General features: G+C 51.9%; 2 protein-coding genes across 12 annotated transcripts; one reads left to right on the top strand and one right to left on the bottom strand.

Moving 5' to 3' along the window:
• The first annotated feature begins 10213 nt into the window (after positions 1 to 10213).
• Znf219 (zinc finger protein 219) lies at positions 10214 to 24432 on the top strand. 9 transcript variants are annotated; one of them, XM_036198971.1, is made up of 5 exons: positions 10214 to 10416; positions 20914 to 21002; positions 21285 to 22707; positions 22993 to 23124; positions 23361 to 24432. In XM_036198971.1, the coding sequence occupies exons 2-5, from the start codon at positions 20997 to 20999 to the stop codon at positions 23969 to 23971; spliced, it is 2172 nt and encodes a 723-aa protein (XP_036054864.1). In that variant the 5' UTR covers positions 10214 to 10416; positions 20914 to 20996; the 3' UTR covers positions 23972 to 24432. The 9 variants fall into 9 exon arrangements, with proteins under 9 accessions (XP_036054864.1, XP_036054866.1, XP_036054865.1 ...); XM_036198973.1 differs by lacking the exon at positions 10214 to 10416 and adding an exon at positions 11217 to 11307; XM_036198972.1 differs by lacking the exon at positions 10214 to 10416 and adding an exon at positions 15607 to 15952.
• Positions 10416 to 16177, bottom strand: Tmem253 (transmembrane protein 253). 3 transcript variants are annotated; one of them, XM_036198977.1, is made up of 9 exons: positions 16127 to 16177; positions 13856 to 15439; positions 13609 to 13744; positions 13152 to 13262; positions 13008 to 13064; positions 12284 to 12394; positions 12042 to 12188; positions 11635 to 11711; positions 11084 to 11449 (listed from the first exon to the last, which is right to left on the bottom strand). In XM_036198977.1, the coding sequence occupies exons 3-9, from the start codon at positions 13714 to 13716 to the stop codon at positions 11440 to 11442; spliced, it is 621 nt and encodes a 206-aa protein (XP_036054870.1). In that variant the 5' UTR covers positions 13717 to 13744; positions 13856 to 15439; positions 16127 to 16177; the 3' UTR covers positions 11084 to 11439. The 3 variants fall into 3 exon arrangements, with proteins under 3 accessions (XP_036054871.1, XP_036054872.1, XP_036054870.1); XM_036198978.1 differs by lacking the exons at positions 13856 to 15439; positions 16127 to 16177 and having other exon boundaries at positions 10416 to 11233; positions 13451 to 13676; XM_036198979.1 differs by lacking the exons at positions 13609 to 13744; positions 13856 to 15439; positions 16127 to 16177 and having other exon boundaries at positions 10416 to 11233; positions 13152 to 13418.
• Positions 24433 to 24600: the final 168 nt, after the last annotated feature.

The following is a 24600-nucleotide window of genomic DNA, read 5'->3' as shown; positions in this document are numbered from 1 at the left end:
CATGTGGTTGCTGGGAATTGAACTCAGGATCTCTGGAAGACCAGCCGGTGATCTTAACCTCTGAGCCATCTCTCCAGCCTGGTCATCATGTTTTTATCACAGCAATAGAGGCTAAGACACTGTTAGAGGGTTGCTTTATTCGATTCATTTGTTCTAGAATAACCGTTGTGACCAAGGTAAATCCTGAAGTAGCGGTTACGGAAATTAAGAGCTGCTAACATCCATTCCAGTGAGGCTTTCCGGTTCTGATCCAACCACCGACTGCTCCAATATTTCTTTTCCCGGTGGTATCACTATCACAGTGTTCAGGCACATCCTTGATCACAGAATTACACAAGAATTTTCATTTGTTTTGTTAAGATAGAGTCTCTCTATGCCTTCCTGGCTGTCCTGGAGCTCACCATGTAGCCCAGGCTGGCCTCAAACTTACAGAGATCCACCTGCCTCTGCCTCCTTAGTCTGGGATTAAAGGAGTGTGCCACAGTGCCTGGCCACAAGAATTTTCTAAGTTATATGTCTGAGTCTCTCTAAGGTTCTCTCTGAGTCTGTTTTGCTATAATAAAATACCCAATGCTGAGTAATTTACAAAGAACGGCGATTTATTTCTCAGTGTTCTGTAAGCGGGAGGATCCAAGATCAAGCAACCAGCCAGCTCAGTGTCTGGTGAGGGTCTGCACACTCCTTCCAAAATGACATCCTTTTGGTGTGTTCTCCAGAGAAGATAAACACTGTGTCCTTACATGGCAGAAGCAGAAGTGAAGGCTGCAGAGGTAGCTCAGTGGTTAGGCACCCCACATGGAGGCTCACAACCCTCTGTAACTCAGTCCAGGGAATCTGATGCCCTCTTCCGGCCTCCTTGGGCAGCAGGTGCATGCCTGGTACACTTGCACACATGCGAACAAAGCACTCATACACACACACACAGTGTTGCCATTGTTCTGGGTTATCCTCTGGAACGTGACATAAGATACCACATAGTGCGGTCCTTGCAGAGGAATCAAGCTGGTAGTGACCTGGAAGCTTCATTCAAACTGGCTAGCTTTCACAGTGCTCGAAGGTGATACCATACTACGGGAGGAAAAAAGTAATCATCAATCCTACCCAGATGTGAACCCTACTCAATAATGGCTGGCCTTGGCAAAACATGCCCACTGGTGTTAATAGTGGCATGAAGGTCAGGAGAGTAATCATCCACTTTCTGATCAGATTTAGGTCCCATTCTGTAAGATGAAACCCATATCTGGCACCACTGTCAGGGCCAAGAACCCATGGCTAGACAGATCATAGACCTTCAGGGAGAACCTATATATTATAGTGCTAAATGGACAAGTATTAAACTGACTCCTAGGGACTTACCATTGCACCCATAAATGAATGCATCTCTCTTCTGAGAAGCTGCTACTTGCAGTATACAGGGATTCACACAGACACACAAGAGGCCAAGGTGCAGAGAACAGGAGACTGCAGAACCTCAGCCCTAAATGGAATATATACACCTCACTCCCTCTTCCCAAGGCTTGGGTATCCTTGCAGGAGAAAGGACAGAAAGTATAAAAGCCAGAGTTGGTGTCTAACTACAAGGAAACGTTATCTTCTGAATGCAGCAGGGCAGCTGCACATATAAAACACAGTGGTTTCAATAGATATATAAAATAACCTGTGCAAGTTCAAGGTAAAACAAATGCCAGCATGAAGAGGGATACAGGGCACACGAGCTCACCCCAGCCACAGTGCTATTAGCAATTATTAGTTGCTGGGAGAGGGAAGGAGCGTTTTCTCTAAGCATACACTCCCTGGTAAGCTGGCCACTCTCCAGTAGAAGACCACGAATCCAAAAGAATATCTGTCTTGGGCTGGGCGGTGGTGGCACAGGCCTTTAATCCCAGCACTCGATAGCCAGGTGGATCTCTGTGAGTTCGAGGCCAGCCTGGGTCTACAGAGTGAGATCCAGGACAGGTTCCAAAATTACACAGAGAAACCCTGTCTCGAAAAACTGAAAAAAAAAAAAAAAAAAGAGTATCTGTCCTGTACAAATTGGCCTCCAAGGTGGGCGGGGGGAGAGAGAGAGAGAGAGAGAGAGAGAGAGAGAGAGAGAGAGAGAGAGAAAGAAGAAGAAGAAGAAGAAGAAGAAGAAGAAGAAGAAGAAGAAGAAGAAGAAGAGAGAAGAGAGGAGAGAGAACAAATGTAGGTAGGTAGTGAAGAGGGGTGGATCTGGGAAGAGTTAGGGAAGCAAATGTCATCAAAACATGTGTGAAACTCTCAAAGAACTAATAAAAACAAGAGATAAGAGATAAAGCGGGTGTGATGGCATACACTTAGTACAGCAGTGCATTGTGGGTGCTGGGGATCAAACCTAGATCCTCTGGAAGAGTATCAAGTGCTCTTAGTCACTGAACCATCTCTCCATCCCTCTGGCCTTGAATGTTTAACCAGGTGGTGGTAACTCATTCCTTTAATCCCAGCACTTGGGAGGCAGAGGCAGGTGGATCTCTGTGAGTTCGAGGCCAGCCTAGTCTATAGCGTGAGTTCCCAGACAGCCAGGGCTACATAGAGAAACCTTGTCTCACATAACAAAAAAGAAATAAAAATAAAATAAAAGGTCAGTTCAAGTCAGCCTGAGCTACACGGGAAGCCCCTGTCCCAAAACAAGCAGGTAGGTTCTTTCTCTTAGTACGTAGTGGGTAATTTTAATAAAGTGGAAGTTTAGAACTGTATATGGGACACTGAGGGCATCGGGGGAGCATAATCATGGTGGTACAAGGGGCCAAGGGAGCTTCCCAGAGTGGATGGCGACTGAGCAGATGGAGTCTTGCAGGATAGAAACAGCAACTGCTAACTGGCTAGGACTGGATACAACAGATTGAGTAAGACTTGGAAGTAAACATATATGCAAAGTGAGAATTTTTGAGTCAGCTATTTTGACATGATTTGACTTCCCACTAGTATTTTGTTTTAACATCTCTCTAATCTATGCGACAAACAGTCCTGACCCACCCCACCCTCCCTCCTCAGCCGGTGGCTGTCATCCTCCTCAGTGGGCTAATCAAAAGGGGTGGGGATAAGGCAGAGGTACTTGGCATGCATATAAATAACTCTCAAGTATGTGTTCATTTGTGCGTTTGTGAGTAGGTCTGTACATGAGCGAGGGCGGGCGCCTACAGAAACCATGGCAGACCGACAGATCCCTTGGGGCTGGAGTTACCATGCAGACGCTGGAAACAGATCGTGGTTCTTCTGTAAGAGAATTACATGCTCTTAACCACTGGGCAGTCTCTCCAGCTCCCAACTGAATTGAAAAGGATTTAAGGTTCTACATCAATGCTACCTTCTTCAGATTGTGACGTTCAAGGAAAGGAAGCTGTGTGGGAACCGATGGCAAAGGCAGTGCCCCATTTTAAAGCGTCGGACTTGATCTTTCCGATGACAGAGAGGACTGAAGGGCTTTTAGACATGGCCACACTTACTTGGTGACATGAAAGACGAATCGGGGAGAGCAAGCGTACAAGCATAGTAACGGGTTCAGAATTCGTAATGCTGCTGGAGAGAAAAGTGTTCTGATTCAAGAGTGAGAGGAAATGTTATAGTGTCGTGCGTGGCTATTGGAAATGAAGGCAACGTGTGTGACATTGAGCAGTGTGACGACCAAGTTGCAACTCAAGGCAGAAAACTCTTGGAGGGACTGGAGAGATGGCTCAGTAGTTAAGAGCATTTGCTGCTCTTGTCTTGTCCAAGACCTGGGCTTGATCCCCAGCACCCACATGAAGGCTCACAATGGTCTATAACTACAGTAACAGGAGAACCAGTGCCCTCTTCCAGCTTCTGCAGGCACAGGCTGGCATGCAGCGCAGATACATATATGTGGGCAAAAAACCCACCTATACATATAAAATAAATCTTAAAGTGGGGTGTGTGTGTGTGTGGGGGGGACCTGGAGAGTAGTTAAGAAAACTAGCTGTTTTTCCATTCCCATCACCTACATGGTAGCTCACTACTGTCTGTAACTCCAGTTCCAGGGTACCTAATGCTCTCTTCTGGTCTCTAAAGGCATTTCAGTCACATGGTGCACTTTCTAACATGCAGGCAAAATGCTCATACACGTAAAAACAAACTAAAAATTTTTAATTATCCAGAGGCACATGCCTTTAATCCCAGCACTCGGGAGGCAGAGGCAGTTGGATCTCTCAGTTCGAGGCCAGCCTGGTCTACAAGACAGCCAGGGCTACACAGAGAAACCCTGTCTCCAAACCAAAAACAGAACCTTACATTAAAAATGAACAACAACTTGAAAGCGGCAGAGGAGGAACATCAACTAAAGGAAGGGGAGAAATGCCTGAATGTGCTGTGTGTTCCTGTAGGCCTTGGCATGCCTCTTTAAAGACAAGAATCTTGAGAATGTTAACATCTGTCTTAGCGCCCTCCAGGACATTACATTTCAAGGCAGGGTGGAGTGCTTTCGCTCCTTTGGGCACTAACTAGCAAGGTTTGGAAACATTTTTCGTTGTCATAGTAGTGGGGAGGCCAAGTAGGTAGAGGTCAGTGATGAGGGCCAGGACAGGGCAGCCTTCCACAACAAAACCCCTAGGATCCCCGTACAGTAATGTCAAAGTGAGAAACGGCTTTAGGAGTACCAGCCGCCTTACTTTTCCAATTCTGCCCAGGGCCTGTCATGCCGAGTGGAGAGTGTGGGTGCATCAGCTAAAAAATACCGAACCGGAGAGGTGGTTCAGCAGTTAAGAGCACTTGCTCTTCCAGAGGACCTGGCTTCAGTTCTCAGCACCCACATGGCAGCTCACAACCATCCATGATTCCAGTTCCCGGGTATCTGAAGCCTTCTTCTGACCTCCTCAGACACCATGCACACACATGGTACACAGACATATATATACGCATAGGCAAAACAGTCATAAGCATAAAACAAATAATCTAAAAATTAAGAAAGTATAATATGTATTATATATATTATAGAATAACAGGGGCTTAGAGACGGCTCAGAGGTTAAGAGTGCTTACTGCTCTTGCAGAGGACCTGAGGCATAGACAACTGGGTATCTGCGAGTTTGAGGCCAGTCTGGTCTATATAGACAGTTCCAGGCCAGCCAGGATTACATAGTAGGACATCTTGAAAAAAAAAAATGACTAACTAGGTATGATGATGCACACCTGTAATTCCAGCAATCAGGAGACAGAGACAGGGGGATCACTGTGAGTTTGAGGACAGTTTGGTCTTCAGAGTGAGTTCTGGGCCAGCCTGGGCAATGACACCCTTTCTTAAAAACTTAATAACAAAAAGCCCTTAAACGCTACTGAGAAACCAACAGAGCTTGAGTGTTGAAAGGGAAATGAAAGGCCATCTAATTCAGCTGGTGATGGTGACTATTGCATTGAAGAACCTGTCAATGCAGAAGGAAGTGCACTGTGCAAACCCAGGGTAGCCATGCGTTATGAGCCCAGTTTCAAAGCAAGCCCTTCTTTGGAAATTGGCTCCGTCTCTTACTTTTTTATTTATTTATTTATTTTGAAAACTAGCCTCTGTTCAGTAATCAACCATTGGTGGTAGTTTCACACCTTAGGTTTATGGAGGGCAATTTCTCTTCATAATTTGAGATTTATAAAGGCAAAAATCTTGTTTCTCTTATGCTGCTGTGCTCAGTCGTCTTACTGAAGCTTAGAGGAGGGCACATTACACTGTACACAAGGTGGGTGCCTAATTATGAAGCCGCACGGCAAATTATACCTTGGGGTAAGACTCAACAGAGAAACCTTATTAAGGATGTACAGAGATAAGGTGGGGGTGGAACAGGGAGAGAGGGAAACAAGAGACCAGTAGATGACACCCATCTAATAGAAGTGTCATTTTTAATGTGTATTATCTTCTAAGTGTTGTTTTGTTCTTGTTTTTTGTTTGTGAAAGGACGGTAAACGGCGCTGGTTACCGCGTGGAAAGGTCACAGTCACAACAGAACCCAGTGTTAGTTCTCAGAGCTTTATTGGGGGTGGGGACCAGGCCTGGTGACAGAGAAAGAGGTGAGGAGGGGGAGAGGGGGGGCGGAGCGGAGAGGCTGGGGTGTGCATCCGGCTTTGAAGGCGCAGATTGTGTGACCAAGCCACGCCTCGTACATAGTCGCCAATACCCCCGATGACGTAAGACACAAGACCCCGAGTTGGGCATGTGCAGGAGTGAGGGCAGGCTCCTAAGAGTTTGGGAGACAGAGTTTCTCTGTATATCCCTGGCTATCCCGGAACTCTCTTCATAGACCTGGCTGGCCTCTAACTCAGAGATCTGCCTGCCTCTGCCTCCCCAGGGCTGGGATGAAAAGCAGGGGCCACCACCTTTCGGCCCCTGTATTATTAAACAGTGGGGACAACAAACAAATGATTCGTATAAATTATCTCGTTATGGCTACTCACTCCTTGCCGGGGGTAGGGGGGGTGGGGGGAGTGGGTGGGTGGGTGGGCTAGGAAATTATACCAGCAGGCACTTTCCTCTCAATTATAAGGAACAAACGGGTTAAAACAGACATCCGTGCACACCCACCTTCTGTTTATATAGCCCAGCCTGGGTTTGAACTTAAGTTCTTCCTATGTGAGGCTCCTGAGTCCTGGGATTTCAGGCCCATGCTGCCACGCTTAGCTCTTCTTCTTCTTTTTTTTTGTATGTAGAGCTGAGGATCGAACCCAGGGCCTTGCGCTTGCTAGGCAAGCGCTCTACCACTGAGCTAAATCCCCAACCCCTTAGCTCTTCTTTTAATAGAAGGCCGAGGTTGGGAATTACGAGGGATGGAGAGTAAGAGGAGCCAACGGGGGACAGTTCTAAGCTGAGTTTGTGTTAGTAACTTTTTTAAGCTTTTCATTTATTTTTGAGTCTGTGCCTGCAGATCCCCTGAAACCAAAGTTATGGTTTGAGCCACCATATGTGTGCTGGCAACTGCCATGAGCACTTTTCATCACTGAGTCCTGGCTCCAGCAACTGGTATTTTATGAATGCTGGTGTTTTAGATGCTATATGGATATTGTCATAATAAAAACAGAAATAGCACCAACCGAACATGCTTCCCCACTTTCTCAGAAACTGAGTCAGTGCATAACTGTCCTGCAGTCCAGCTTAGGGCAGTCTCCCAGCTCCCTGGTAATAGACCTTAATCGCTAGTTTGCAGATCCGTTTGTATTAACTGGCACTATGGGACCACACCACTGCCATCCTGCTCAGCACATCAACAGAATGCCGACTCCGAAGTAGTTGGGCCAGCCCAGATAAAGGACATGGGTATAGAGCAACAATAAGCAGGCCTAGACAAGAAAATGGCACCAGACACCACACGGGGCTGCTCTCACTGTGATGAGGCGCATCCCAGTTCCAGGCGCATTAATTAGGCCAAACAGGCAGGCCCACCCTCCACTGCTGCTGGGCATCTGAGCTTACCGATCTGGTGGCTCCCGGCCAGGAATGTAAGGCAGACTGGAGGCCCAATGGGGTGCGGATGACCAGAAGGTCTAGTGCCTCTTGTACGGGGCCCCCTGTTGAGGCCAGGTTTCCCCTGCTGCTCCATGACTCATGAGGTGAGGGTTGGGCGGGGCTGGGGAAGTCTGATGAGGCTTCACAAAGTGGAGGGGAAATTCCTTGCCCAACTAAGCTACTTTCCAGCGCCATTTCTAGAAGGAAGACACTTTGCAACCCAGGCAACCAACAAGGGGCCACGAGATGGCAGCAGAGGACTCAACTTGAGACTTAAAATCTGAGCCCCAAAACAGGTCGAGAAACGGAAAAGAATTCACTTGGGAAATATCGTCAGTTGTATTCAGTGTATTCAAAGTCAGAATCCATGACCGAATTTCAAAGAAATGAGAGTCACATTCATCAGAGTGGGTCCCCCCTACCCCAGCTCTCATAGGCTTACGATGCATACGAAGCTACCAACGTGAACTGTCTCTTCAATGGGTAAAAAGCTAAGAGAATGGGGCGGTGGTGGTGGGGTCATGACCTTTAAACACTGACGTCAGCAGGAGCCTTGTCACAATCTCTTTTTGTTAAGTTCTGATTCAGATAAAATGGGTGACCTCCACAGAGGCTGCCAGATTGGTGCGGGAGTGGGTCGCTAGGAGTACCGTAGCAATGCAGAATGCTGTTCTAGAGCAGCCAGGAACTCTGGCCGGTCAAGACATACAGAAGACTCTGTTCTGGCTGGCAGCAGGCAAAAGGTAATGGCCAGAGGAGGAGCCCGAGCAGTAATCTCCTGATTTATATGCTATCACACCTGCCTTTCCACATTCCCTTACCACCCCCTCCCTCAGTGGACCATCAAAAATCTCTTCAAATATGCAAAATACCCCCCAGCAAGCAAAATGACCCTTTCCTGAGAAGCAATGCTCTAGAGGGCTAACTTCATGTTTAACCCCTCCAACACTTGCATTTCACAAGCGCTACACAAACCATGCTGTACACCCCAAACCAGGATTCTTTTTGTTGTTGGTTTTTGGTTTTTCAAGACAGGGTTTCCCTGTGTAGCCTTGGCCGCCCTAGAACTAGCTCTGTGGGCCAGGCTGGCCTCAAACTTATAGTGATCCTCCTGCCTCTGCCTCTCCAGTGCTGGGATTCAAACCAAACTCTTGCAATATTATTTGCATTAACACGGAAACTGACATTTGATTTTAAAAAGTTCTTTTAGAAACTGACACTTAAATCTACAGAACTACAGGCTGAATCTGACCCTTGAATTAAAAAGTATTTCATGCCGGGCGTTGGTGGTGCACGCCTTTTATCCCAGCACTTGGGAGGCAGAGGCAGGCGGATCTCTGTGAGTTCGAGGCCAGCCTGGTCTACAAAGCTAGTTCCAGGAAAGGCGCAAAGCTACACAGAGAAACCCTGTCTCGAAAAACAAAACAAAACAACAAAAAAGTATTTCATTATTACTATTTTGAAATCAGAATACTTTACACATAAAGTCAGAACTTCTGACTGGAAACCGTGGCCGTACCAGGTCCACGGCTACATGCGCAGTAGCTGGTGGAGTTGAGTACACACACCCATTTACACTGACAGTATGTACCCGAGTCCTGCCGTCTTACCCATCCACTTAACTTACACCGTTACCTACCTTCGCAGACAATTTATTTTTGACCTAAGTGTCTAATAATTTGAAAGCCCATTTTTTAAACTCTATTTTAGCCTTAGGCTTCTGTAAGACCAAGGATAAACAGGATACAATGGCTATATGAACCAAGCAGAGCTCAGACAGATCTTACTCACCCAAGCATCAGAACCAGAATCTTGGTTTCCTGACAACCAGTCTGATTATTTTTCTCATCAAGAATTTCACATGGAAGTTCACCGAACTAAACAAGTAGAAACAGGTATAACTGCTAACAGATTCCAACTAGTTAGTGATTCAAGATTCGAATTCCTAACCTTTTCCTTAAATTATGTCTGCTTCCCCTCATTTCCCACATTGAGTGTGGCTTTATGATTTGCTTTGACCAGTGAACTGTGATGGAAGTTAACATGCATCCAGTTGGGGAAGAGCATTGCAGAATTCATGAACAGTTCTTCATGCTTATTTCACATTGTTGGTAAGGGGTGTGTGTGTGTGTGTGTGTGTGTGTGTGTGTGTGTGTGTGTGTGTGTGTGAAACTTCATAGTGACATGATAGGGTCTTTATATAGTAAGGCTTGGTTAATTCCAGCACTCTCAAACATGTGGATCAAACGGGAGTTCAAAGCCAGCCTGGTCTACATGGCAAGTTCCAGGCAGCCAGTAAGAAAAGAAAAAAGTGAGCCTCAGTATCTTAGGAATCTTAATAATTTACAATGAGCAAAACCCCATGCCAGTTACGTTGGACAATAAATGAGAAGTAAAACCACTTAGGCTTGGCCCTGAGCATTCAGCACTGTTAAGAGACCATATGCAGATTCATTGAACATCTCTTGCGATCCCAAACGCGACTTCCGAGTTTCCTATCACAACAGTAAAAGCTGGAAGACAGCAAATTGCCGATTTCCCCCCACAGTTTCTTTGGCCACTACGTGCTGGCTTTGAAGAAAAATATTCTTTTCAGAGTCCTTCACACATGAGCCCTTCACTATTCCTGCAGTTTGATTGGGGGAGAAGAGGAATGGGGGAGGCCCGGATTGGGTTCTCTCCATTCCAGAGCCTGATCCCAGAACTGTCTCCACCCACTAATACTCACACGTAACTTTGTCATAGGGCGACTGTTACCACTCCCAAGGTGTCACAAACAGAAGGACCTGCAGCTGGCGCCCCTGCAATGTCAAGGCAAGCCAGCCAGGCTGCGCTCTAGCCTCACTGGTACCTGGGCTTGCCCGAGCCCGGAGAAGCAGCATTCTCTAGGGAAAGAAGCCTTCTCAAGTGGGAACAAAAATGATGTGAGACGAACACCCATCCCGGGCACTATGTGAATTTGGGGTGAGTTCTCTTAGGCCTAGTTAATTTCTACTTTTTCAGCAGCTACGAAGCTGCCCCCTGGTGCTATTGGGATCCACCATTTTCCTGGGCTTTCCCTCCCAAAACCACCCGAGCCTGTCATCTTTGTACACTTGCAGAGGTCACAAGTGGCGTGGGGTTCCGTGCAGCAGGGATCAAAGGCCCGCCGGGGGCGGCTGAGAGCCCGAGCCTGCGCAGTCCCGCTCCCGCCTTGGAAAAGGGTGGCGGCCACGCGGGCTCGGTGCACCAGCGTGCTCGCTAGAGGCGGGAAAAGTCCTAGGTCGGTACCCCCGCCTGCCCAGCCAGCCCGTCCTCTCCAGCGCCCGGTCCGGGGGGGAGGGGGCCAGGAGGGCCGGCGCCTCTGACTCATCATCTCCAACCCCCTTCTCGCGCGCGCTCCAAGTCTCAGGACTTTGAACCTGGGCACTCGTGCGAGGGGCGCGGCGGCAGCACCTGGGGAAGCGCGGCGCGGCCAGGCGCCGGCCCCCAGCCTTTGCCGGTATCGGCAGCTGCAGGCAGGAGGGCTGGAGACCCCCAGCCGGCCGCGGCTGCCTGGCCGCGGTGGCGGCACCCCTGTGCGCGACGGCCCGCTCGGCTCCTCCCTGCACGCGGGGCCAGTGGTCGCGTCCGAGGAAACTCGGCTAGGCCCTGCTCCCAGCGCCTCGCGTCACTCAGCAGATGCACAGCGCCCCCGCCGCCGAGGGAAGGCTCTTTATTTTCCAGTAGGTCACGGGGTAGCGGGGCATCCTGGGATTTGTAGTCTCCAGTAAATTAGGCAGGACCCGGATCCAAGGGAGACCTGGAGCACAACGGACGCGGATTCTGGGTTGGCGGGTGCAGCCACCGGGCTCGGAGTGGATGGGATTGTGAAAGGTGAACAGACGCAAACAGTGAGATGAGGCAGATGTGAAGCTGGATGGAGAGGCAGGGAGGAAGAAGGCGAAGCATGCAAGGGAGGAAGCAGCTTGACCAGGAGTGAGGTGAGGGAGGTCACTAGTCCAGACATTATCTTCCTCTAGTGGGGAAGAGAAGAGATAAAGGGCCTGGCTTGAGGGGGACCTAAGGGCACTCCTCCGGGCTTCATGCACATCTTTGGGAGAGTTCAGTTAGAGTCCGAGGGAGGGGCGCGACGCCAAAGCGCCTGGAGAATGCCTCCCGCCTTGGCGTAGGAGGGCACTGGCACCTGTCTTGCCCACTCACGCATCTGTTCTGTTTCCTGTGCTAGCCACCACGGGACCATTCTCCAAACCAGAAACCTCCTCCAACTCAGAGAGACCCTGAAAACAGATGCGAGCAAATTTTAGGGTCAGGAAAGGAGAAGCCCCAGGTAGAAGCAAAACCCTTCCAGTGTTTTCGAGTCTTTGCAATAATATATATATCAAGGCAGCTTATTAGTGTTTGCGCAGTCGTGTGGTCCCAATCAGTACCCAATTCCTTCACAACCATCATTAGGGGGTCTAACGTCCCATGCCAGGAAGGCAGTCAGTTTCTACTGTTCATCTCTCCACTGCCCCACTATGTGCCCTTATGTGGCACTGACTAGGCCAGCCAGGAGAAGAATTAGCTGGAAGCTCACTGCTTCATGTTTTCCTCCATGCATCCCCTACCTCCTGTAACTCCTGGTAGTGCAGACTTGACCTCGTGAAGCATCCTGGCTTCCTCTGGCTCAGCAAGAATAGGGAGTAGGTTGAGACTAGTACTCCTCCTAGGGTGAAGGCCTCCGCGCTGAGCTCCAGCACCAGCAACCCTGTCAGCTGCAGGTAGCAGGGTGAAGATGCTTTTGGGGGTACAGCCCCATTTTCTTCTGCCCTTTCTCCTCCCCTGTCCCTCTGTCCTCCTTCGCCAGTACCTGGGAGGGGGCAGTAGAGGCAGGCCCCAAGGCTGTCTTCATCAGCTCTATCACCACCACGATGAAACCCAGGATCAGATTGAAGATGTTGGATATCATCATGGCCTGCACCTATCAGTGAGCCAACTCAGCCCTGCCCAGCCCCGGGGACTCATTCCAAGCTCAAACTCCACGACACCTAGCTGAGAACAAAACTCAGCGGCAGGACTGGTGGTGTAGGCCTGTAATCCGACACCTGGGAGGCCGAGGCAGGAGGATCAGACGTTCAAGGCCTGACTGGACTACAGAATAGGTTCAGGACCATCCTGAGTAAACTTATTAGGGAGGGGCAGGGAAGCTGGGGCTGTAGGTCAGGGGTAGTGTCTGCCTATTGTGCATGTGGCTCTGGGTTTGATCTCCAGCAACACACACACCCACACACCCACATACCCACATACATGCACACACACACACACACACACACACACACACACACACATGCACACACATACTGGCAGAAAGGAAAAAAAAACAAAAACTAACAAAACTCCGCTCCTATTTCCCTACCCTCTAACAGGACCATTAGCCCTCTAACATATTCCTTTATTGCTTTGGTCAGGGACAAGCCGCTGAGAGGACCAGTCACTCTTTGGGTTGAGGGGTGTGTGTCTGTGTGTGTGTGGGCATGTAAGAACACCGGGAAGTGGTGGGGTGGGGAGGACAGGCCTGTATTCTCTCCTCTCACCTTCCAGATGCAAGGCTCTCTTCGAAGCTCCAGGGTGATAATCCCAGTGAGGAGACCCTAAATGGTGAGAAGGGCAGTTTGTGAACTTGAGTCTTGTTAGGGAGGGCCCCCCTACCCTCCTTTCACCCTTGTGGTGGGTCTTACCGAGGCTCCAGGCCAGAGAGGTAGTGCTGTGGCCATGTGACAGGCAGAGTTCAGGCATGCAACCGAGATTGTAAAGGGCACCATGGCTATTGCCAGCCATAGTTGGCTCACCTGGAGGCCAGAGTTGGGTAATTAGAGGGGACTGTCAAGAGTCTCTTTCCTCCTCACCATGGTTTCATCTTTTAGATACCAGTAATTGGGATAAATGCACGGTAGAGGAAAGTTAAAAAGTGAAGTTTAAAAATTAGATGCCATTTTTTTTCTTCTGCCTTTTTTTTTTTTTTTTATAGTTTACTTACTTTTATATTTTTTTCCAACGGTGAAGGCAAGCTACTTGGAAATGAAGCCCCCCAGCCTAGCACAGTTTCTGGCACAAGTGGTATGTGTTCACTGAATATGGATGGACTTGTACTGGGTATAGTTAGGCAAAACCTGAAACGGGGCAGCCTGGTCTCACCGCCACCACCAATAGGTGTCCACTTTGCCTGTGTCTCGCCCAGTGCTGAAGCCTTTCCAGACGAAGGCTGGGTCTCTCCTGCCTCGGCAGGTCAGCGGTAGGATCCATGGTGCCCTTGACTCTTCAGTAGTGCTTCCTGGATTGGAAAAACTCATTATGGGACCGTTATGGGAACCCACGATGTCTCTTTCATTTACCCCTCTGCCCACCCCCAATTCAGAGTTGAGGCCCAGAACCTTACACCTACCTAGTCTGACGCAGCCGCTCCAAAGGGTTGGAACTCAGCTGGTGGCTCAGTGCAGACGACAAAACTTTCCTGGCACAGTCTGTCAGAGCTGAGGTGTGGTGGGGCAAAGATCATGATGAGGTCCTCAGGATCCAGGGAGTGGCCTTACGTAGACATCAGCCTCAAATCGCCCCATTAGCCACCCAGGCCTGCCTCAGTCTTCCCACTTCCTGTTGCCCTGTTTCTCTCCCATCTTCGGGGTTCATGTACTTCATGCCTATGTACATAATCACCCTAGACCCCAGTCCCCCCTTATTTCCAGCTAGTCTTTGTTCTTTGGCTCCCTCCTCAAATTACCTGTTCTGCCCTAGTGAGATTCTGTGACACTGTCTGGATTGTTCCTCCTGGAACTCTGTTTCCAGTCCTGTTCACATTCCCCTGGCTTTTCTGGACAGTTCCTCCTTCCTCCCTACCTCTTGTTTTGATGGGTGGCACTGGGGATCCAACCCAGGACTTTGTGAATGCTAGGCAAGCACTCTGCCACCGAGCTAAATCTCCATGCCTTGCTCCTTTCTTTCTTGAAGGCTTATTTTTCTGAACTGGACATTGACAAATTGATTAAATAAATGGAGGGAGAGCCCTGTACATAGTCCAGATTGTTTCTGACTCAGTGAAGAAGAACACGTAGGGGCCCAAATGTTCAGTCTTGAAAAGGATACTATACCAACAATGTTTTTGAGAAGAAAAAAAAGGGTTCCCTGTAGCCTGGGCTAGAATCTCAATCCTGCCACTTTTCCAGGCTGGTGACCTTGGCTGCATTATTGTGACATTATTTTACCTATTTGAACTCCAGTCTACTCCTGGACAGAGCAGAAATAGCAACAATAGGCCCCTGAAGGTCTAGCTGATTCTGGGGTGAGCAGAGCTCTATTAATGGTGCTGAGGTCATACAGATGTGCCCACTGTCCATATTCTGTAGGGCTTACTCAGGAACTAAGGTGAGGAGGACATTTTATTTCCACACTAAGAACCAGCAGGCCTGAATGTACACTTTACAGATCAGGTATAGGAAAGAGCCTGAGGTCGCGAGATGTGTCTACCTGTCCTGTGTCCCTGATCTTTCTGGCTGACCTCAGTCAAGTTGCTTAATCTGTTTCCTTATCTGTAAAGAGAAATTAATAAGGCCGATCTCATGGGGTTACCTTGAGCACTAAGAGAAAACGCGTATGAATTGGTTTAGCCCAGCACATGCCACATTAAAAAAAAGTGGCTGTTATTATTTATAATCACCGAACATAAAAGAAACTGAGGCAGAAGATCCCTAGGAGCTGAGGCCGGGGAGAAAAGTGGATTTCCTCATGAGGCACTTCTGCCCACTCACTGCTGAGCCAACATCCCTGGAGCACTGAATCCACGCTGATTTCCTGGGCACCGGGAATCGCAGTTTAAAGGGAACCAGACGTCTGTGTGTGCCTGGTTCCTCTCTTTTCAGTCTCCAAGAGAGTTGACTTTATTTAATGGCAAGGTTGAGATGTGGGCCTTGCGATGAGGATCCCTGAATTTGCAGGTCAGTGGAAGGAGAGACCTCGAGCATCTTTTTCTTACCTGTAAATGGGAGCTTATATTAGAGGATTCCTAGGAAGATCTCATGCTGCTAAATACGTGAACAATCATCGAGTAAATATTGACTAAATCTGAGTATGCCACTTAGGAGTGTGCAGCCACTGTTTGGGCTATAATCGCGTCGAGAGAAAGTATCACATCTCCCCCCCTCCTCTCTGCATCTCCCCCAGTGTTGAGCTCAGCGCCGGGTGCTTGGTAAGCACTCAGTAAATACTGTTGCCTTGAAGAGCCATTAAAGTGTCTTAAAAGAACGGAAAAATAGAATATTCGTGAAGCAGGAGCGAGGAGTGTTTATCAAGGACGGCAAAGGCGGAAGAGTAACTTTAATAATGTTTCTTGTACGGCAGACATTAACTATCTCTATAATCGCCCCTCCTCCTCTCCCAAAAGAGAGACAAATTGTAAGGGAGAGGCTTTGAGATAAAACCCCAGGAAGAACTTCCCGAGCCTGTGCATGTTGGGGCAGAAGCAGCGGCAGAGCCAACTCCTTCCCTGGTATGTCCGGGTCTAGGGTGGGAGGGGCAGCCCTGCTTGGAGGCTGGGGGAAGGACAAGATGACCTTTCACAATCTCCTCCAGTCTCCTCGAGGAACGGTCTGCGCGCCCCCCCCCCCCCCCCTCCTCCGCGCGGACGCCCCCGGCACCCCCCACCCCAACCCAAGGCCCGCACCCCCTGGCGGCCGCCGCTCGCCGCTCCGGGGGTCCCCCGGCCCCGGCCCCGGGAGCCGGAGCCCGACCGCTGCAGCCCGCCGCGCCGCCCCCCGCATGCTAATGGCCGGGCCGCCTCCCGCCGTACACAATGCGGGCCGGGCCGGGGGCGGAGGGCCGGGGAGGGGCGGGGGCCGGGCCGGGGGCGGGGGCGGGGGGGCCGGGGCCCGGCGCATCTCCCCCGGCCCCACGTAACGCTGACGCCCGCCGCCGCCGGCCCGCCGCCGCCGCCCGCCCGCCCGCGCCGCCGCCCGCCGGGGCTCGTGAGTAGCCGCTCCCCCCGCGCCCCCCCCGCCGCCGCCCTCCCCGCCCCTCCCGGAGGGGGCGCGCGCGGAGCAGGTGCAGGGGGCGGGGGCGGGGGAGGGGCGCCGCGCGGCCCCGGCAAACTTCGCCCGCAGCTCCGGGGGGCGGGGTGGGGGGCGGCGGGGCCGGGCGTGAGAGTTGGGGGGGGGCGGGCGGGCGGGCGCCCGGAGGGAGGGGGCCGGGTGGGGGAGCCGGGAGCCCGGCACGGAGGGGAGGGCCGCGGCGCGGGGCGGGGGCGCGCGGCTTTGTAGGGGCGGTGAGGCCGGGCGCCGCGGCCTGGGGTGCTGGGGGGGGGTGCTGGGGGTGCGCGGCGGGAGGACGGCGAGCGGAGTGGAGGTGCTCCCCCCCCCACCCCGGCCCAGGTGCAGCCGGTAGGGGTGGGGGGGAAGGAGCCCTAACTCCCCGGGACCGGGCTGGGCACGGGGTGGGGGGGAGGGGAGAGGATGGGGGTGCTTCTCTCTGTGTCCCAAACAAAGTGTCACAAAGAGCTCGGCCCGCGGCAGCCGCGGAGGCGGCTGGAACTCCGCTTTTGTTCTCCTGGCCCGGGGTAGCTGAGCTCTGGCCTCCCTATCTCCCATCCCTGCCCCCATCATCCTCCCGGGTTATTTTCCGCGGGTGGAGTGTGTGGGGGGTGTGCTGGTGGAGTCCCTCGTGTGAGGTCACAGGTCCTGCTCGGCTTGCCTACCCGTTTTTGAGAGGGATATTTCCCCAGAGGGTCTCCCACCCACCTCCCAGCCTGGGACCTGAGGCTCGTACAGGCACAAACACTGACTTTCCAAGGGCCAGCTCTAGTTAAAGGGACTTGAGGCTGTATATAGGCTCCCCCTGCCCCCCAATCCAGGCGCCTTCAGAACTTTGAGAATCGGGGTCAAGTTAGGACATGCTAGAACATGGGTCTAGGATAAGATTGTGTGTGTGTGTGTGGGTTGTACCTCGCTCTCACCTCTCGATAGTTATTTGGGAGCCCATGACTGAAATTTCATGCCCCCCTATCCCTTTTCCAAGAACTCACCCCAAAAAGGTGTCAAGGTTCAGTGTCCTGTGGATTTGAAGCATCTCTCAGGGAGGTTTAGGGAGCCATGGGAGACTCTGAAAGTGAGTGGTTGGCATGTATGTGTTCTCTGGGTGGTCTTGACTCTGGACCGTCTAATAAGCCCCTTTCCATTTAATCTCATCTGTCGAAGTGGTTCATATTCATTAGCTAATTTAGGAGAGGGGAGATTGCCAAAAAGGAACGAAAAAAAAAATCATGTGTTGGGGATGACCAGAGGCAGAGGCCTACTTACAGCTAGGCCCCAGGGACCCTGATCCTTCGCTACTGAACACTTGACCTTAAAATATTTCGAATCACAAGATTATTTTGAGTGGGGGTGGGGGAATCTTCTGGGTCCTTGTTCTGTAAGTCTTCACCATCCGTCCCTCCGTAAGGTTTGGTGGTCCATACCCCCTTTGCCTCAGCTCTCCTAACATGTAAAAGTAATTGGCCTGTTGCTTTGGAAATATTTCTAATTTGTAACACTGGTCCTGCATCCCTGCAAAAATACAAACAGGAGCAAGATAACCCCTGACTCCCTCTGGGTGTGGAAAGTAGGTCAGTGCTACTCTCTGGCCAAGGCTCAGGGGTGGTGTTTAAGCCTTGAGTATAGAAAAATGTGAGGATTGTCCACAGACAATACATGTCTGACTTAGGTTCCAAAGCAGGTCACAGACTGTCTCTGTTGGTGCTCTTCCCTATTGAGAACAATTTATGAGATCTGGTGCCTGAGACCTGGTTTGATGGAGAGATAGGGAAGCCATCTTGACTGGGCCTAGGAGGTCTCGGTGGATTTTCCTGATTTTAGGCCACCTTCTGGGAAACTGCCCCTGAGGAGAAATTCAGCTTCCATTTGTGCCTTCTTATGTGTCGCTGTTTTCTGGAAACTGCTACATGCAAAAGTGTGGGGTTTGTTGTTGTTCAGGGGAGGAAGCCTTGCTCTGTTTCTGCTCTTTTTTGCCTCAGATATTAGGCCATTTCCCTATGAGACATTTTGCTTGGTGTTTTACAGGTAATTTTAAGAGGCCCTAAAATCTTCTCAGGATCAGATATGTGCCATAGTTTAGTCAGCTATGACCATGCAGTATTCACACACACACACACACACACACACACACACACACACACACACACACACACACACACACACACACCCCTCCCAGCCATCTGTTTCCTCTGAATATACCAGATTGGCTGTACACCAGGATGTTCCGGGAATCCCCAGGAAAGCAACAGAATGTGATGGACCCAAGCATGATGCCTCAGTAACTCATTCCAGGATGTACAAACTGTAACTGTTATGACATTCTGTATAGCTAATTAAATTTTTTCTAGGTATGTGTATTTTCCATTCTATTCTCAGTGACATCCAAAAGGCCAAAGTAATTCCTCCGATACCCCTCCATAGCTTCTCTGATACTCCTCCATAGTTCCCAAATAGGACTCCACCCCCAGCCCCCATCCACTAGTTTCTGTGTCCTCTCTGGTGCTACAATGGCCAATGTGGCCTCCAGCACCTCTAGCTCTGTCTGCGATACTGAGATAGCCAAAGTGGCCACTCTGGTAGCCCACTGCACTCTCCATGGTACTGAAGGAGTGGCCATTTGTTTTAACGTGGGGGGGGGGGCAGGGGGGGCAGAAGAGTCTTGTGACTTAAGACCACACAACTTTCAAGTTGGTAGGGACTACAAGTGTAAATTTATTACAACTCATTTCATAGACGGTAAACTGAGAGAGTAAGTGATTTACCCAAGGTTGTAAGACACAGGCTTACAATAGCCTTGTGCCCCTTAGATCTACTCTAATTCACCTTTATGCAGTTTTCAGTGAGCCTGGCCAGGCTGCTGGTCCCAATTCAGGGCTTATTTGGAGGCTTCATGGGACAAGCATGGATGTCTGAATCTGGACCTACAGAAACACACACATACTAAGTGACGGTGGTTGTGTAGCGATGCTTGGGCAGGACATTTTGTAATTTATCTGTTAATGCTCTCAAAGGTCAGATTCTGCATGTAACAGGTGTTTGCCCTCCATAGAGTCTTACCACATCCACTCAGTGTTGAAAATTACAGCTTTGAACCCCAGACTCTTTTCTTTGCTGATAAGCAGGGCTAACTCCTGGCCCAGCTCGCTTCAATTAAAGACTTGTAAGTAAAGTAATGCTTGAGTCCTTTTCTTTCTTAGTAACCCATGTCGGTTTCAAATTCTCATTGTAAGGAAGTTCTTTATCAAATATTATGTCTGAGGATTAAAAAAAAAAAAGCTAGGCCCAAGTTCATCTAGCTTGAACAAGATACAGTTCTACGTGGAAGGAGGAAGGTAGATGGGATGATTCTGGTCATCCCTGAAGTCTAATTCCATGACCTTGTCAGCAGTGAGATATCAGGGGAACCTCCCTCACCATCCTCTCTCCTCTCCTCTCCTCTTCCCTGCCCAGTACAGCACTTGTCAGGGATAGGGAATTTTAGATGGAGAATTTTAACCCCTTCGTGCGCAGAGCATGTGTGGATCCCCCTATCTGTGCAGATGGCAAGGCCCCGCCCCCCGTCCCTCACTCCAGCCTCTTGAGCTCAGAGCCAGTGTAATCCTCCTCTTGTGTGAGGAAGCCTCTCCCCTGCAGAGAGGGAGGAAAGCCTGCCTCGGAACAGCTCTGGACAAAGGGGCTGAGATGCCCCGTCAAACCACAGCCTCCAAGGTTTGAAACGGGGTGGGACCTAAGTGGGAATTGCAGTTTTTAACCCCTTCCCTAGGCTGGTAGTGCCCCCTAACTTCCACGCCTCCCCCAACTCTCTTCATTCCCTCTGTAGCTGGCTCTCCCTTCAGCCCCTCCCCCTCTGCCTCCAGACTCTGCTGCTGGGAGGTGTTTCTCTCCCATGCATGAATGAGTCTCTGTAATGAATGGAAATGAATGGATCAGGAATCCAGGAAGGGGGAGGGGGAGGAGGAAAGACCAGAAGACTGGTGCCCGCAAAAGCAAGGAGGAGGAACCTGGAGGGATTTTGGCTGACTGGCCCTGGGTCTGAGAGGAGCTGGTCCCACTTGGATAGCAGGAGTATGGCTAGCCCTCCACATTTGTTTATCCCGTGGCAGCCCAATGCGAGTAGAAGGGATATACTATAATGGCCTCCCACAGTGTGTGTGTGTGTGTGTGTGTGTGTGTGTGTGTGTGTGTGTGTGTTGGTTCTGGACTAGGGGTTTAAAACATCATTTGGGGGAAGAAATTCTGGGTGTGTCATACAAATTGGCAGATCGAGGGGTGCAAGTTTTGAGGACAGCAGATAGGAAGCATGTGATGCCTCAAGATCCAAGCAGGAAGAAGGGACGGGTTTTAGGAATACAGGCTGCAAGGTGGGGTGACTTTGCTGCTGAAAGCCAGGGCTCATCTCTCCTCCAATCAATCTGTCTTGTTTTAGCACCTCCGCACCTGTTGCCTTCATTAGCAGCTTCTCCTCCTCCTCCTTCCAATCCTCAGAACCAAAGAATGTGAAGGGGGTCCATGGAGGTGAGTGAAGTTCTGTTCTTGACCTGCAAGTACCTTCAACGGCACCCCCTCTCCCGTCTACGTCTTCACTTCCTGCCATAGTAATGTATGTTATTAACTTGACCCCGGTATCTAACTTCCACCCATCCCACAGCTTCTGGAGGTGAGAGGCCCCGGTGTACCCAGGTCAGGCCCCAGCCTACGACACGCTCTTAGTTTCCATTCTTCGTGCCCTCGAAGCCCTTGCATTTTCCATAGATGGGCCCTTTCCACCCTCTCCTTTACGTGCATCTCTCCCCGCAGGGCTCACGTCCCCGCGTCTTGGTCGGCCACCTAGAGCCGTCCCCACCGGCCTTCGACGGCGAGCTGGATCTGCAGCGCTACTCCAACGGACCAGGTGTGAGCGCCGGGTCTCCTGGGATGGGAGCAGTGGGCTGGACTGAGACTCGTGCAGGCGAACGGCGCTTCCCTTGTCCTGTGTGCGGAAAGCGCTTCCGATTCAATTCCATCCTGGCTTTGCACCTGCGAGCCCACCCGGGCGCCCAAGCCTTCCAGTGCCCACACTGCGGCCACCGCGCAGCGCAGCGAGCTCTGCTGCGCTCACATCTCCGAACGCACCAGCCCGAGCGTCCACGAAGCCCTGCTGCACGCCTGTTGCTGGAGTTGGAGGAACGCGCCCTGCTACGTGAAGCCCGACTGGGGAGAGCCAGAAGCTCAGGGGCCATGCAGGCTACCCCCGCCGCGGAGGGCCTGGCGCGCCCTCAGGTTCCTTCCTCGGCTGCCTTCCCTTGCCCGTTCTGCAAAGGCAAGTTTCGCACCTCAGCGGAGCGGGAACGCCACCTGCATATCCTGCACAGGCCCTGGAAGTGCAGCTTGTGCAGTTTCGGCTCCAGCCAGGAGGAGGAGTTGCTGCACCACAGTCTGACGGCCCACGGGGCTCCCGAGCGCCCCCTGGCGGCCACTTCTACGCCCGAACCCCAGCCTCCACCTCAGCCAGAACCCAGATCTGCCCTTGAGCCTGAGCCTGAACCTGAACCTAGGCCAGAGCCTGAACGGGAGGCGAACCCGGCCCCGACTCCCGCACCTCCGGAGGAACCCCCTGCGCCACCTGAGTTCCGTTGCCAGGTGTGCGGCCAGAGCTTTACGCAGTCCTGGTTCCTCAAGGGTCACATGCGCAAGCACAAGGCCTCCTTTGATCATGCGTGCCCCGTGTGTGGCCGCTGCTTCAAGGAGCCCTGGTTCCTTAAGAACCACATGAAGGTGCACACCAGCAAGCTGGGTCCTTTGCGTGCCCCGGGGCCTGGCTCTACGCCTGCCAGGGCCCCTCAGCCTCCTGACCTGAGCCTCCTGGCTTATGAGCCGCTGGGCCCTGCGCTCCTCCTGGCCCCAGCACCCACCCCGGCTGAGCGCCGAGAGCCTCCAAGCCTCTTAGGCTACCTGAGTGTACGAGCTGGGGAGGTACGACCCAATGGTGAGGGTGCCGACCCCGGAGCTGGCCGAAACTATGGAGGATTCCGCCCGCTGCCTTCAGCTCTTCCCAATCGGGCTCGGCGACACCGCACAGAGGAACCAGAGGAGGAAGAAGAGGTGGTGGAGGCGGAAGAAGAGAGCTGGGCCCGGGGCAGGTCGCTGGGCACTCTGACTTCCCTGCACCCCCACCCAGGTGAGGGGTCAGGGCAGTCTGCACCTGCCGTGGGGGCCCAGGCAAGATCTACGGCCACCCAAGGTATGTCCACACTATTTTCTCTCTGGGTCGCCTGCCTGCATGTGGTTCTCAACACTTAGGCCACCGCTCCTGCAGTTCCCTTTTCAAAAGATCTTCCTTCGATGCCTTTTGGGCTTTTTTCCTACTGGGAAGCCTTATGGCTACCTAAGGGTTTTAACTCTAACAAATCTATGTTCCCCTAAACCTCTCTCCTCTGGGGCCCAGAGAGATGGTGGGTATAATGGGTACCTGGCTGGGACAAGACAGCGAGACTCTATAACTAACTTCCTTTTTAACGTGTTGCAGAAGAAAATGGGCTGCTGGTTGGAGGGACCCGAAACGAAGCGGGCCGTGGGGCCACTGGCAAGGACTGCCCCTTCTGTGGAAAATCTTTCCGCTCTGCGCATCACCTGAAAGTGCATCTTCGCGTGCACACAGGTGAGGGAAGCATTTCTCATCGGGTGGGTCTAGGAGGAAGAACTCCGAGCAACCACAAGGCTGGAGGTCGTGCTGGGTAGCTTTCAGATTCACCTAACTCACTCAGTGGGGAATCAGCGTTTGCTCCTGGGCCTTGGGATGAAGTTTGTAAATTGGGCGAAATACCAGTGTGTATGTGCGCGGGCGTGCGTGCGGTGATAGTGACCCCATGACCCACTCTAACCCACTCTTTCCAGGTGAGCGTCCCTACAAGTGTCCACACTGCGACTATGCAGGTACCCAGTCGGGCTCGCTCAAGTATCACCTTCAGCGTCACCACCGAGAGCAGAGGAGCAGTGCAGGTCCTGGGCCGCCTCCAGAGCCCCCGCCCCCTTCCCCGCGGGGCTCAGCCTCACTGCAGCAGCAGTCGGGAGCCAAGCCAACTCAGGCCTCTGCCACCTGGGTGGAGGGCACTGCAAGTACCCGGCCTCCAAGCAGCACCGGACCAGGGTCCCGTAGGAAGCCTGCCAGCCCTGGGAGGACCCTGCGCAACGGGAGAGGTGGTGAGGCCGAACCCCTGGACCTGTCCCTACGGGCAGGCCCGGGAGGTGAGGCCGGGTCAGGGGGTGCCCTTCACCGCTGCCTCTTCTGCCCCTTTGCCACTGGAGCTCCTGAGCTCATGGCCTTGCATCTGCAAGTCCATCACAGCCGTAGGGCTCGGGGCCGCCGGCAGCCCCGAGCTGACACGTCTCCGCCCTACGTCCGAGCAGCGTCAGGAGAGCCGCCTCCCAGCCCTCCACTAGAAGAGGAGGGCAGTCCTGGGCTGTCTAGATCTGGAGAGGCAGGTCTTGGGGGGCAAGAACGGTAGGAGGAGCCCTCTTAGGAGTGATTAGCTTAGTCAGCTTACCCCGCAGGAGCGGGGAAGTGCTAGAGGTAGTTGGGTAGAGCAGCCAGCAGGGAGCAGTGTGGGACCCGGATCCCAGCCCAAGGTGGACCAAGAGGTAAAGCGGGCAGTGGGTGAAGGAGGGTGGGCAAGCAGTACCCACCCAGCCCAGGGGAGTCACAGTGCCTTAGAAGTGGCAGAGGGGAGGGTCAAAGAGCGGGGTCCTAGGGCTGGTAGAGGATGTGTTCCTGGTGAGGAACCACTCTGCCAGTTTCTGCTGGTCCATAGGCATGAGAGTTTATTTTTGTATAAGGGGGGGGGGTGGGGGGCACTGTACCCTTCTAGCCCTGTCAGGGGCCCTGTAGACGTTGCTATTTTTGGTACGATTCCTGTCATCCCTGTTGAAGAGTCATGTCCCCAATAAACAGGTGTCTTGAGGCACAAGGCCCTGTGTGTCTGCCTGTGTTTTGCTCTCCCTAGGCACTTCATTATCCGTGAGCTTGATAGGGATGCAAAACTTTGCTTCACCTCCAGACTTCAGATTCGGTAACTCTAAGAATTAGCATTAAGGTAACAGGTAGCCTAAGGGGTTCTTGTGCACTGTGGCCTGAGAT

The sequence above is a fragment of the Onychomys torridus genome, chromosome 9, assembly GCF_903995425.1.
Source record: "Onychomys torridus chromosome 9, mOncTor1.1, whole genome shotgun sequence".
In the NCBI taxonomy this organism is placed as follows: domain Eukaryota; kingdom Metazoa; phylum Chordata; class Mammalia; order Rodentia; family Cricetidae; genus Onychomys; species Onychomys torridus.
The sequence above is the reverse complement of the archived record's forward strand: the minus strand, read 5'-3'. Positions and strand labels throughout refer to the sequence as shown.

Excerpts from the sequence above, each read along its gene's own strand:
- Tmem253 (XM_036198977.1), bottom strand. The coding sequence starts at position 13,716 with ATGGATCCTACCGCTGACCTGCCGAGGCAGGAGAGACCCAGCCTTCGT. Across the intron at positions 13,065-13,151 it reads CTCTCTGGCCTGGAGCCTCG|GGTCTCCTCACTGGGATTAT; the intron begins GTAAGACCCACC and ends CTCACCATTTAG. Across the intron at positions 12,189-12,283 it reads CCTCTACTGCCCCCTCCCAG|CTGACAGGGTTGCTGGTGCT; the intron begins GTACTGGCGAAG and ends TGCTACCTGCAG.
- Znf219 (XM_036198971.1), top strand. Across the intron at positions 22,708-22,992 it reads AAGATCTACGGCCACCCAAG|AAGAAAATGGGCTGCTGGTT; the intron begins GTATGTCCACAC and ends AACGTGTTGCAG. Across the intron at positions 23,125-23,360 it reads GCATCTTCGCGTGCACACAG|GTGAGCGTCCCTACAAGTGT; the intron begins GTGAGGGAAGCA and ends CACTCTTTCCAG.